Source organism: Zosterops lateralis (genome assembly GCF_965231275.1).
Source record: "Zosterops lateralis genome assembly, chromosome: 3".
NCBI lineage: Eukaryota > Metazoa > Chordata > Aves > Passeriformes > Zosteropidae > Zosterops > Zosterops lateralis.
In genome coordinates, this window is record NC_139764.1 from 109,701,749 (window position 1) to 109,716,032 (window position 14,284).

The 14,284-nt window shown below is 40.3% G+C and overlaps 1 protein-coding gene across 1 annotated transcript in view; it reads left to right on the forward strand.

Moving 5' to 3' along the window:
- TFAP2D (transcription factor AP-2 delta) overlaps positions 1 to 14,284 on the forward strand; it is a 49,243-nt gene that overhangs the window by 10,849 nt on the left and 24,110 nt on the right. Inside the window, exons 4-5 of the mRNA XM_083856807.1 lie at positions 6,297 to 6,462; positions 9,143 to 9,261. Of these exons, the coding sequence (XP_083712933.1) occupies positions 6,297 to 6,462; positions 9,143 to 9,261 (285 nt within the window). The remainder of the gene's footprint in view (positions 1 to 6,296; positions 6,463 to 9,142; positions 9,262 to 14,284) is intronic.

A 14,284-nucleotide genomic window follows, 5' to 3' on the forward strand; every position in this document is an offset into this window, starting at 1 on the left:
GCTGGGAGTGAAGGGTGTAAGAGCGCACGACAAGCGGGCACAAAACAAACACACAAAACACGCAGGACACACACAACCAGCCAAATCCTGGGACAGATTCCTGCTGTCCCTTTCAGCATCTCTCGCTCTGCCTTGGGCAGAGCCTCAGACCTTCACCACACCCTCACCCGAGCCTTTGTCCTGCAGGAACCCGCTCAGGGTCCCGGCACTCCCCGGCAGCGCTCGGCGCTTTTCCCAAGCCAGTGGCACAGAAATGACCTGGAGAGGCATCGGGAAAATCCGTTTCCCTTGTGTATGGGAAAGGGGAATGGAGCAGATGTCATTTTGCCATTTAAGATCTGGTTTAGGTCTTGCACTTCAGCCCGGGAGCTGCAGAAGTTCTGCTGTGTCAGTGCTGATACACCTCCATAATGCAGGGCTGGTCCTGGGGACAGGAGAGGTTTTTATGTGTTCATACAATCTTTAAAGCTGGTTTCCTGTAACAAACCCACTTATTTGTATTATTTTATTTTCCATCTTGCTTCTCCAAAGCTCTTTATTTAACCTTATTTACACTTAAAACTCTTACACCTCTTAGCATCCTTAAAAACGTGGTGTAGGTGAGAGGCTGGTCTTGGAAACTGCTGGTGACAGCCTCACTCTCATGGATTCATTTGGTTTATATTTAAAAATTCCTCATGTTCTGTGCATGCAGGCATGTCTTTGTTTTCTTGGCGTGAATGCTGGAGTGAGGAACATCTTGGAATTGTTTCTGTTTGTGGCGTGAGCTGGTTTTACGTGGTCACCAACATGATGCAAAGTTTGTTAACTTAAATGAAACCAAAATAATAACTGGGGGAAAAAAGGAAAAAACAATACTTGACAAATGTAGATTAGTTTTGGAGTTTTGAATATTTAGCTGCTGATATTAATGACTGGGTCATGTGAGGATAATTTGGAGAACATTTTAAATTGCTTACAGACCTTTTGGAACTGCAAATGGGATTAAACAGCACTGACAAAATCTGTACTGAGAACTGCTTGCTTACATTTGCTACATAGTAAGGGGAAAAAAGCTGAGGAGAGGCAGATTCTAATGTCTTTACTTTGTAACATCCTCTAAAATTGCCAGAATTTCAGCACAGGGCAGGAAATAAACTATAAGCTGGAGGCTCCCACAAACAGCACCTGTAGATATAAATAATAGACTAATAAAAAGCGTAGCATGCTATTAATATTTTATACAAGATCAATCTGTTGACATTCAGGTATGCTCATACTTAATAAATACACAAGTACACAAACATCTATATCCTGAAAAACAAAATAAACAACACTTCTGCACTGTTGTCACCAGTGTATTATGATGTTTCCTTTCATAGGTGCATGACATTTACAGGTGAATGTTTTGGAGAAAGGGACTAGGTTGTATTGAATGAATATAAAACACTCATCATATTGTGGCTATTACAATTAACAAATAAAAAGCGACCTTGCAGAGTGCAAGGATGTGCACAATTATAGACACACATTTTTTTAAAAAAATGTATTTAAAGTGTAAAAACCATCTAGTGACATTGACGGATATTTGTCTCATTGCTGATAAAACAAAAACATTGTTTATGAAAATTATAAAAACTAATTCAGAATATTGGTTTTATCAATGAAAGGATGCATAAATATTTTACTCTGATGGTGTAAGGGAGCCTTGCATTTCACCAGATGCCCAGGTAACTAAATCAGAATAAACCACCACACTCCAGCCACCCTTTTGTTCTCTTCACCTCTACAAAGGGAACCTGCAACCCAAACAGACCCAGCTCCCCTCTCCACGTGTGTTATTGGGATTCTCATTGTGTTGACGAGATGGGTGGGTTGGAGCACGGCTCTGTTCTCCCTGCTGTCACCTGCACAGCCCATCATCAGCCCGTGCTGGCATTTTGTACCGACATGAGCTATTTGATGTGGAGACAGGAATAAGAGAGGGAAAAGACTCTTTTTGCTCTGTGTTTGCTCTGACTACCTTTCCCAGTATCACATAGCCTAACTTTTGTTTGTTCCAGGCTTGGGAAGCAAAGCAAGAGCACCTTTCTCATGAAGGAGGACACTGTGTTGAGCATGAACCAAGCAGTTAGAAGGAAAAGGATTGGGCCCCCAAAGTAAAACAATGAAAAAGAACTTAGTCTTTTGTCATTGTCCTCCCTCAGGCCACTTGAAAATAATCATAGATTAGAATCATAGAATATTTTGTGTTGGAAGAGACCTTTAACAGTCATTTAGTCCAACCCTTTGCAATGATCAGGAACATCTTTAACTATATCAGGTTATATATAACTTCTTGATGTGATTTGGGGATTCAGCACACAGCAGTTTTGGGCCCTTGGTCTCTCACCTAGATGAGGTCAGCTTCACAAAGCATCTCTCTTTTCCACCCATTTCTGTCCTGTGACCAATTGTATTTATTCAAATCAACATGAAGATGACAGATCAGAGACTAAAACTCTGTCATCAACAAAGAAGTAATTGAATAGAGTTGGACGAGAGAGAAGCCTTAAAGAAGGGATTGAGTGCCTGAAATCTTCCCTTCTTTCTTTACTTTTCCCCTAATCTATCAATTGCAATATAAACTATAATTCTCCCTTTGCTTAAATCTTGTCCTGCCTGTGTTCCCAGACCTCAGTGGCTGTAGGAGCACAGCCATCACCATTTACAGCCCTCTCCAAAGGAGTCTCTTATGGCAACAGATGAAGTCAAATCAGACCAAGTAATTGCTTCCCCATAGGAATAAACAGTTGTCCTAAAAAGTCTTCTTAACACTCACAGGCTCATTTCATGGGGTACTCAGAGCACAAAATTTCTGAGGCAATCAGCTGGATGATCCCACCAGATATCTCACTGTCTGCCTGCTCTCCTTTTCCTTTTTTCTGGCTTTGCTGTAGGATGAATGCCATGAATAACGAGTCAGGGTGCAAGGACCACAGCTTTTCCTACTTCAGGCACACTTGTGGGCACATTACTTTGCTGTTCCTGCTTCTGAGGCTCTTAATTTGATGAGCTGAGGGGGTCTTATGGGTCCTGGCACCAGAAGTTACTCTGTAAAGATTTCCAAAGCCAGTAAAAGCTGCTGAGAGTAACAGGGATCTCCAGGCTGAATCACTAGACTCAGAAAAAGCATTATTTCCACTCTGTCTCTGAGGCATTATTTCTGCTTCTTCTGCTGGTATCTCAGCACCCCACCTCTCAACTACTCTGTTGTGACAAGTTGGCTCAACAATTAAGTGAGGATTGACTTTTCCAGCAGCACCTACATTGGCATTGTGTTGACAGGGAAAAAAAGCTGGTTGTTGCTATTGCTGTTTAGTTCACCTTAAAACATACCTTGTGGTCTTCATGTTAAGCTGCTTTGCAAAATCATTTGTCCACTCCAAATATGATCAGGAGGAAGGAAGGAATACTCTGAAGAGTGTGTTTGTCAAGAAATCCAATTCTTCATCTTCTTGTGTGGCTGCCCTTCTCCTTTCTCCTCTCTTTCCAGCAGCCCTCTATGCCTTTTTCTGTTTACTGTGTGGTGTAAAGGTCAGGATTTCATCCATCTCCTCTCCAAAGTGGTGTTTGTGGTAGGAAATTTGTGCCTTCCAAAATGCACACGATTTGTGACAAAGACATGTCTTCATCTAGAAAGCACCACGCCGCTCTCTGTTGCTGTGTCAATGAATAATTAATAGAGTGAAATAATTATATGCAATAGATTTTACCTTCTTGGAATTTGCTACTTGTTCCCCATGTTTCTGGAAAGCAAATGACCTAGACTTGCTGATTTCTTTCACTTTTAACCCATACCTGGCCGACCTGGAGTTGTTTCGGTTTAGATCACGTTGCTTAGGCATGGTATTGTAAAATATTGCAGACTGCAAGCAACTTTCTACTAAATAGTAATAAGAAGTGCTCCAGTAAATTCTGGTTAGGGTAGGAGCAGCTGCAGGGTAACAGGTTTTTGGATTAAAGGAACAATTATTTATCTGGCATCAAGGGTGCACATGCTGGCTTAACCTGGCAAGGAGATGAACTTTAATATGACACGGGTTTCAGTGCAGTCTCACTCGTTATAAAATCTAGAGACTCATTGAAGTAAATAAATATGTACACAGTGCTACTGTTTTCTTGACACGTATATATATATACACGTGTGTATGTGCATTGTGTGGCAGATGCCAAACAAACAGCTCTACTCAGTGTTAACGCTCTTCACAAATGTACCTGACAGACCAGAAGTTTGAAAACGTTGCTTGAAAATATTTACAGGTTTCTGGGGAGAGAGAAAAAAAAAAAAAAAAAAAAAAAAAAAAAAAGAAAGAAAATCCACCAAAGAAAACCCAAACATACCAAAACAACGCACGCAGACCCAAAATTATTTCAGGCGTGTGGCGCCAGATTTCTGTGTTTGAGCGTATGAGCTCATTAATTGTAGCTCTGAGCTGTGTAAAAAAATGTGCATCAGTGCCCTTGATGTGCCTATATTTTGGTGATGCACGAATTGTCTCCATATCCTGTCTAAGAAGTGGACACTAATATCTGCCCTGGAACATAATTAGAAGTCATAAAATACCCTGCTGTACTGAGTCAGGATCTCATCCATCTGGGATTGATACCAAGAGATGTTCTTTTCTGGTGTTGCTGTCAGCACAAATGTTTAAATATACCTTCAAGAGCTGAAATATTTGGAAAGAAATTCTGTTTGCCTTATGTAAGCAAGCAATAGTCTGCATTTAATGAAGGTTCATCCTTCAGTCTGTCTCTGTGAGAAGTGGAACAGAGTCACCTTAATTTTAAGAGGGCTGCACATGCAAGTTGATAAAGAAAAAGGTGTAGGATCTTGCCTAAAGTGAGCTTTTAATTGTCATTCCATTCTATTCTATTCTATTCTATTCTATTCTATTCTATTCTATTCTATTCTATTCTATTCTATTCTATTCTATTCCATTCCATTCCATTCCATTCCATTCCATTCCATTCCATTCTCATTATAGAATTTAGTTAAGAAACTAAATTTTTAAGCACAACAAAGTGAGCTTTTGTAGTTAAGAAAGATTAAGGTGCCCATAGGAAAAAAAGAAAAAAAAAACAACAAACAACAACAACAACAAAAAGAAACTATCCAAGTATCTTAAAAATACAGTATGTTTCCTTTAAGCATGAGTGATGAGCACAGATTAATTCTGCTCTAAAAAGGTCTTCATATCATCATCCTCACATAAACCATCTGAATTCCTTCTAGTAGTGCATTGAATTATATAATATTTTGTATCACTGTCATAGACAGCTCATTCCTTTTTTTTCCCTCATCTTTCCCCCAGGGAATAATAGTGCATGCAGTGGTAAGATTTATTTCTTCCACAGGATTTTTTTTTGTTGTAGTCAGGTTGGAGAAGGCAGGTCAAAGAAAAGTGCTTTGTGCTTGGTGATAAAATATGTGTTAGTCCTTAAGATTATTTCTTTTTTTTTTTCCCTGGGAGTTTATTCTACTCTCTTGGATCGGTTGCAGAGAAAGTTTTCTCTCTTTCTCTCTCTCACATTAACTTTAAGTTAAAAGCTCAGTTTTGCCTGAGGAGTTATTGATCACAGTCTTGACTGAAAGATTTGGTGATCATTCAGCAGTTTTAGACCCAGGCCAAGTAATCGCCACTCTCAAGAAACAAACAATTGCAGAGCTAACCTGAGATAAACTGATGTAGCTCAATAAGTTTCAATCATTAATATCAGCTGAGGACTTGACCTAACTTTGGCAGGAATTTATGAGTTCAAAGGTGTGAAAAGCTGTTCTTGCTGCAAATCACTGCAAACCCAGAGTGTTCTTGTGCCTTTGTAATCCTAAATGCTGCTATGAGAGTTAAATTTAACATTTCTCATTAGAACCAACATCCTGATATTTTCACAAACTGTGTTGGTTTTTTTTTTTTTAATTGTAAGTGAGGGTTCAATCTTATTTTTATATCATACAAGATTGGAGAAACCTTTGTAATGATTGGTAATTTTTTCAGAGCACGAAATCAAATGATGTCAAATAACCATAACAAGGTATTTTGGCTGTAAAACTTACGAGATCTCACAATTCACTGTTCCCACGCTGAAATTGCAACACACTCATTTTTCTCAAAACAATAATATTACAGAAAGCCAAACTACACACGCCCTAAGAAAAACCAAACCCAAACCAAACCAGCCACAAAGGAACCGCGGCGGAATTGTTCTTCACGCTTGAGTTTGTCAAAACACAGAAGAATAGGTTTCCCTCACTTTGATATTTCCTTTTTCTGCAGGTGGCACCTGTGTTGTGAACCCCACCGACCTGTTCTGCTCCGTTCCTGGCCGCTTGTCTCTGCTCAGCTCCACCTCCAAGTACAAAGTGACCATTGCAGAGGTGAAGAGGCGCCTTTCGCCCCCAGAATGCCTCAACGCCTCCCTGCTCGGAGGTATTTTGAGAAGGTAAGTTGAAGGTGAGGATAACAACTCCTAGACAATGCTGTAGTTGCTGAAATTGGGGGGTTTTAAATCTATTTTAAACAGATAGGCTTTATTATTTTTCCCTGCTTGGATAGGTGGTCATACTTGGGGTGAACAGAAGGGGATGGAGCACTGGGGAATTTTCAGTAAATTAGCAAGCTTACATTTTTCATCAAACTGATTTTTTTTTTAACCTCCTTCTTTCAGTTACTCATCAGATATGGATAGATGTTGCTTTGACTTGTTTTGAGGAAAAAAAAAAAAAAAGGAAATTCAATGTGTGGAAAATTTCACCAGAGCGAGCTACAAATCTAAATTCTTTCTGAGGAACTATCTCAAAGGAAATAATTTTGCAATAATTAAACCCTCCACTCAACAAAAAAATAAAACACTGAGGTGTAGGGATGCCTTTTTTCTTCTTTTCTCTGCATGTTTTTTGAGCACAAAAAAACCCCAGAATAAGCTGGTTTTACTTTTTTCATTGTGACACACTTGGAGAGAAGCGAATAATTAGGCAAAGTTTTGCCTCTGACCCTTCACTGACTGACCAGAGCAGACACCTGCAGAGAGCAGGAGCAGAAAGAAGGAAAGGGGCAGGCTGTGCCTCACACTGCAAGAGGAAAACCAGGAGGCAACTGTAATTCAGCCAGGCATATCTGAGTCACGGTGTCCCCGAGGCGTCAGCTCAGATGGCATCAGCTGCTTGAGCACCCTTTGATCAAAACTAGCTGAGAAGTCATGGGCTATTTCACTGCTGGCACTGAGGGCCACACTGATCCTCGTGCTTATACTGAAAGTCATTTTTACCAGCCTCAAGAGCTGTCTCGAGACATCTTGGAGAATAATGGCTGTAGACCATAAATTGTTTTCAAGGCATAAGTCCTGTTTAACTGCCTCTATGGGCGTTGAAATCCAAAATCTGCATCCAACAAAATTTTCCCCTCTATCTGCTTCATGCTGGGGAAACCTTCAGCTAATTTTCATTTTAAATACTCATGCTGCAGATTTCATCAATACAGTGCAGGCTGTTGTGGATTCATCAACTTGAATGTGAGGGCTCACTTCTGTTCTCGGTTAAAATGTTTGAATGATTCCCAAAGGTTTTTGACCGAGACCAAATATCTCCCCTCCCAAATTAACCCTGGGCACAGGGTTGAGGAATTTGCAAAAAGCCAGGGACTCCTCCCTGTCTGCAGTTTGGGTGTGCTAATTCTGCTTTATGAATCAGAGGGAGCAATGGGACAGATTTGGTCAGTTCGTAACTGAGGGTTTCACAGCTGGAGAACAGGCTCAAACACTCTCTATTTGACCAGGGAAGATGTAGGAAAACAAAATCTTATTGATTGTTTGCCTGAGACCTTGAAGGCTTTTTTTTTTGCATCCTGTCAACAGTCACTGATTACCTATTTCCCCAAATAGCTTGCTTTGGGAATAGAGTGTTCTTCTGAATAAAGGAAAAATTCTTTTCAGAAGATATTTTCTGACAAACAATGTGGCCGAATTTGTGGTATTTTTTAATGCATAAAAGCAGACATCCAAATGGTGATATTGCATGTTCTATTCCTTCCTCTGCCTGAAGGAACTTAAACATGAACCCCAAAATATTTAGTTAATTATTTTTACTACTCAATGATTACTTTTTTTGGAGATGAGGCCCCCTCAATCTCATTTGGGGTTAATTATGTATTTCTTGTACAAAAAGCAAAGGTGTAGACTCTTATCTAATTAATGGACAGGTCACTCATTTGAGATGGGAGATATTGGGGTTCCAGTCACTGTTTTATTCATTGTTTAAATATTTTAACATTAGTTATTTTCTGTCAGCTGGCTGCTGCCTCTGTTTGAAAGATACAGGTTAAAATTCCCTCAGGCTGAGGAAGAATTTGGAGTTACATCTGCTGCATAATTGTATTTGTTTCAAATGTTTCAAACACTGAGGTGTTGCAGAAAAGCAGCTGGGACACACCAGGACCCATTTTGTGAGAACAAAGGGATGTAGGTGTTTGGCATAGGGACACAGATAACCAGTGATGGCTGAGATTTTAGCTTCAGCATTTCCCATTGCCTTGACCTTCTTGCTTGTGAGTTTTGGGCTTTGTAGACAACATTTCTGAGTACCCAGGTCTCTACATAAATTAGAGAGGGATAGTTAGAGCTGAGTTCCACATGGACATCCACATTTAAGTAGCTCTCTGGCTTCCTTTAACAGCCAGATAAGGCAGATAAGTAAAGTTCACTCATTATGGATATCTGTTTAATCTAATTCTAGGTCATGTTTCTCTCTACTTTCTCTTTGGAGCCCAGCTTGGCCAAATCAGATATAAGTGTTTGCACTGTCAATATTTATATTAATCACTGTAATCCCAGGTGCTGTGCCCAAATCAGGGCTCCGTCAGGTGGGAAGCTGCCTGAAGATCTGATGCCCCCATGACAGGCATTAAAATCTCTGACTCTGCCAAAGAACCAATGGTAAAGAATCACCGAGAGCAAGCAGGACATTAAGAATACAGCCCTGAAATATTTCCCACTGATGTCACTACTGCAGGCATTGCCCCACAGATTCGTCAGAGAATTGTATACAATTTCTAGGCATATGTGAACACGGGTGAAAAGTGCAGAATAGTGACAAGTTTCTCTCTTTCCTGCTGTTCTCTTGTGACAGAGCAAAATCCAAGAACGGAGGACGCTGCTTGCGAGAAAAATTAGACAGACTTGGACTGAATTTGCCTGCAGGAAGAAGAAAAGCAGCAAATGTCACACTCCTGACTTCCCTGGTAGAAGGTAGGGTCTCTAATACAATTTTAAAAACATAATTAAAATGTTTCATGGCATGTAACCCTTCTCAGCCACAGGGTTAAATTCCATAATCTGTATTTTCTATAAAGAGACCTGACTTGCCTAAAGCAACGGACAGAGTGAGTGGCAAAATGGAAGTTTACTCAGAGATATCTTGGCCCCCAGCAAGTGTCTTGGTCCTGCAGTTTCCTCAGCATTGATTTGTGCTTACAAATCGATCATCTGAGTGTTCTTGTGAGAGAGATGAATGTCTTATACCAACTCTATAAGTAGGTTTGTTTATCCTCTTTTTTTTTTTTTTTTTTTTTTTTTTTTTTTTTTTTTTTTTTTTAACTTGTGAATTTCCTGGAGCTGGTCCAAAAATGTGATGATTTCTTTTTTTTCTCCCATAAGAAAGCATAATATTTAGACAAGCCTTTTCCCCACACACATAAATGAATGAAATCTGTTTTCAGATAATATCTAGACAGGCTCAGGAGATGCTTTCTTGGCCTTTATTTGTTGTTTAAATATCATTCACCAAATACTGCCAGGCTCTTCAAACCTTCAGCTGGGAGATGCAGGTTCAAACCCCTCAGGCAAAGGGAAGAAACTCTACCTGCATCTCTTCTGTTCTGGGTGAATCCACTAAGTACCCAGTTTGTTGTTTGGCTGTGAGTAGCAGCTCTGGGAATTTCAGATCCCTCCTCCTTGATGCTGAGAGAACTCAGCTCATCCTAAAGGTCAATACTTTCTACAGTCATAGCCTGAAAGGTCCATACAGATCTAGGCAAGTAGGCTGAGGTCTCAGCACATATTACCACAGAATTACAGAATTACAGAGGGATTGGGGCAGGAAGATACCTCTGGTGATCTCCCAGGCCAATCCTCCTGCTCGAAGCAGGGTCAATTAGAAGAGCTTGCTCAGGACTTTGTGAGTTTTTTTATTATCTCAAAGGTTGGAGACTCCTCAAGGCAGTAATGGCATTGAATCCTCAACATTGGAAGTTTTCAGCATCTGTGATAAGGGATGGAGATTTTCAGGGGTCACTGAGCACATGGAATTTCAGTGGGGCTGCTCTGAAATACAGTGTGTCCATATCACCCCTGCTTGCAAGAGAAACCTCTCATGGAGTTACAGTCTTAGAAAAGGTACCAAGTCAGAGGAGCAAGGGCTGTTCCCACCTTCAGGCATCTCAGGTCAAGGAAGAATAGAGTCAGCTGGGTTTTATTAGTAAACAGAGAAATGGCTTTATGCTGAAAGCTGAAATTAGGAAGAAATTCTTCCCTGTGAGGGTGGTGGAGCCCTGGCACAGGTTTCCCAGAGAAGCTGTGGCTTCCCCTGGATTCCTGGAAGTGTCCAAGGCCAGGCTGGACAGGGCTTGGAGCAACCTGGGATAGTGGAAGCTGTCCCTGCTCATGGCAGGGTGTGCAGCTGGAGGGTCTTTAAGATTTCTTCCAACCCAAACAATTCCATGATTCTGTGATTCTGTGTGGCCAGTTATTCATTCATCAAAAGAGATGGAGAAGGAGGAGCTGTCTGACAACTGCTGCCCTGGGGTTGAAGGCTGAGTACCTTTGCTTTAAGTCAGGGTGAGGTTCCGGTTTCCCTGGAATGGAGCTGTGCCCACCCCCCTGCCCTTTATTCAAAGCCAGTAGCAAACCTGGTATCAAGCCTGTGGTGTTATTTCTGTTCTTGGACTGCCTCGCTGGGAGTCCTGAAGATAAATACTGATGTGCCTGAGCTCACTTTGGCAGAGACCTTTGAGCCTGGATATGCTAATCATGAATTTTATCCAGTGAAATTTTTGGGAATGTTAACATTCCAACAGAAAACTAAGTGAAGCTCATTTCCTCTCTGTGTAACCAATTCTGGGTTGAACTTGTTGGTGTTAATTGAATTCTCCTATAAGATGTTCTCACTTTGGATATGGAGATGTTCCTTCCAGGTGGAACTAACTTACAGCACAATTTCTTCAAGGAAAACCATCCTTCAGTTGTTCCTTCTGCTGGAGGAGGCACAAATGGAAGGACACAGGCTTATTCTGGGGTTTAGAGAATCCAGAGAGAAAGCAACGTGAGCTTTTTATGTGTGATAGCAATGCAGAAATAGAAATAATAATAATAATAATAATAATAATAATAATAATAATAATGTGTTAGTTTTATTAAATCTCTAAAATATCAGGTACACTTTGTGTACCTCTCATAAGGACTCAGGATTGTGTCACTCTTGACTTCTTTAGATTGTTCTAAGTATTATTACTACTAAAGGTCCTCAAAATCTTCAAAATATTGAGGTTTTAATACGTCTTTTAGGTAAAATCATGCCCAACTTCTTGAATGTCTATGTGATGTAAGATGAGGCAAAATTAGTTGCATGATTATTGTGTTTATTGACCAAAGCCAAGTCAAAAATCTCTGGCACGACCAATATTTCTCTTCCTCTGAAACATACTGAAATAATTGAGTTTTGGGGAGTCTGTTAAGCCCAAGGAGCTTAATTCAATTTATTTCTAGGGTGTGGTTGTCACATGAAGGTCCAGATTTTATGAGAATTATTCTGTGGTCTCCTGTTTCCTGCAAAGTTTTTTCTTTTGGACTTCTGCTCTGCTGCAGGATGTTTACTGTTGGCTTGGTAAGGTCTCATCGTTAGAGTCTTTGGTAGGGACATCTGCGGCCCAAAATAGGACTTGTTTGACAGATCAGTTCTGTTCTCTTTGTCATGCACATAAATCAGCACCGCGGGTGGAAAGGCGGACAGGGAGGATGAAGTCAGTGTCGCAGGACTCTCCTGAGCACTTTGGGGACACATCTTTGTGTAACCTGCGGGCGAGGGATGCCCTCTAGTGCCTGGACTAGATGGAGGGAAAGGTCATTTTTCTTACCAGCTCCCGAGGAAAAGTCCTACATATCAGCTGTAAAATAAAGGTTCCTCGAATAAATACTAGTATTTCCAAGGCTAAGTTTTACTGCGGGCTCAAAGGAGTCAAAAGCTTCTCCAGTGGGAGCAAGGAAGGATGTGAAGAGAGGAGAGATGTTCCCTTCTGTTTGAATGGGTCACTTAGAAAACATAAATGTGATTGCAGATGTAGGTAAAAGCAGTGCATGAATGACTTTTAAACCATCAGATAAAGAAAGGAAAAACCTAACAAAAAATTCTAGAGTTTGTTTTCCTGTCAAACCTGATTAAGACACCAAGTTTCCTAGACACAGAATTAATGACATTCATCATTTGGGGACAAAAAACTCTTGAGAAAAATAGGTCAGTGGTTTCTTTTTTCATCGTGCTCTCGACTATCACACTTCTCCCCCACCAGCCTTTGTTTGAGCCTCCTTCCACTTGTTCCTCCTCCCTTCTCACCCCACAAATAGAATAAACTTTCCTTCCACCTCCCGCCCGTCCCTCCTCCCCCTGAGTAACATTTCTGCTGGCTGGAGCATCCGGAGGAGGCACAGGCGAGGAGTGAGTGGGAGGTTCAGATGCTGAGTGTCCCTCTCCTGGGGACACTTGGCTCTAACTCCTGCCAGCCCTGGGGGACCCTCACACCACTCCCTGCACCTGCCCACAAAAACCTTCCGAGGTTTCCAGAGCTCTCCCAACCGAGGCTTTCCAGAGCTGTCTCCGCCAATTCCGCTCCAGTAAATGTCCTTTTCCATCACGCAAAGTTCTCTGGTCAATTGTCAGATTGCAGAGGAGAGGCAGAGCTGCCAGGAGCTGTGCTGGGTGTAAGGAAAATCCAGGATTCCCAACATTTGCTCCTTATCTCGGCAGGAGGGAAGGGCTGGAGGTGTCACACACGGGGAAATTCGATTTTAGGTTGGATTTAGATTGAAACAAGGGAACTAACTATGAAAGTCAGGGATTTTTGTGGTTTCTAATGTTCTCATGATTCCTACTCCGATGTAAACAACAACTAGGCAGAGGATGGGAAATCTGAGGTAGAAGAAAAAAGCTCAGTTCATCCCCATTTCCAACATTTACACATTTTCTCCCAAAGAAAATGTTTGTCCACATATTCGACGACATTTTGTATAAACTAATTTCCCCCACCAAGCAGGCTTAATCCTACTGTACAGCGATCAAAGGGACATCTATTCACAAAAATCATACAGTACACCTCTAAATATCAATTCATCATTTGGTCCTGGTTTAAAATTACATTTTTGTTCTACAATAAGATAGGAGAAATTATGCTCTGCAGGGTGTTCTCAAGCCCAAATTTTTATTTTTTATTTAAAATTTGTAGTTAAAATTCAGGATGCCTACTCCTTGTAGTATATGCATGCTTATATGAAAAAATATACATAGCTCAACATGCATTTATAGTATATGTCAGCTTACCATTTCCACCAAAAATATTTTCAATTTTCATTTAAGGTATTTTAATTATTATTTCTTTAAAAACAGTAATTACATTTGTATTTACATTTTTACCAATCTATATCCATGAAAAGATAAGTAATTTGTTTTTTTGTTTGTTTTTTTTTTTTTTTTTTTCTCAAGTGGTTTTATATCACAATCGCAATCCCAGATCTAGACAGTTTTTATACTTTTGAATAATTTTCTCAGATCATCAGAACAATTTAGTAGAATTTTCTCAGATCTGGCAAATAATATAAACCATCTTTGTAATATAAATTTGAAGGACAATTTGCAATTTCATTCCCTTTTTTCCAAGAAGAAATGTAAGTGGAAACATTCACATTCCAGTCAGTTAACACGTTGAGCATGTTAAACGAATGCCTACATTTCAACACAAAAAGCTCTGCTCTCTTGAAGAAACCAAGATGTTTCCAATGACTAAATGTTTAAATTCTTTGCTGTCTACACTCCTTGTGTTATTACTGGGACTGACTGGGACCCTGATGAAACTGTCTGGAGAATTGCAATTCCACCTGATCACAGCTATAAAGGGCTTGACTTTTATTTTCTTTTCATGCTGGAATGAAGATAAACCTATCAGCTATTTTAACAGAATTATTGAAAAGCAAAACCTGGCACTCTTCTGAACTTAATTTACTCTGG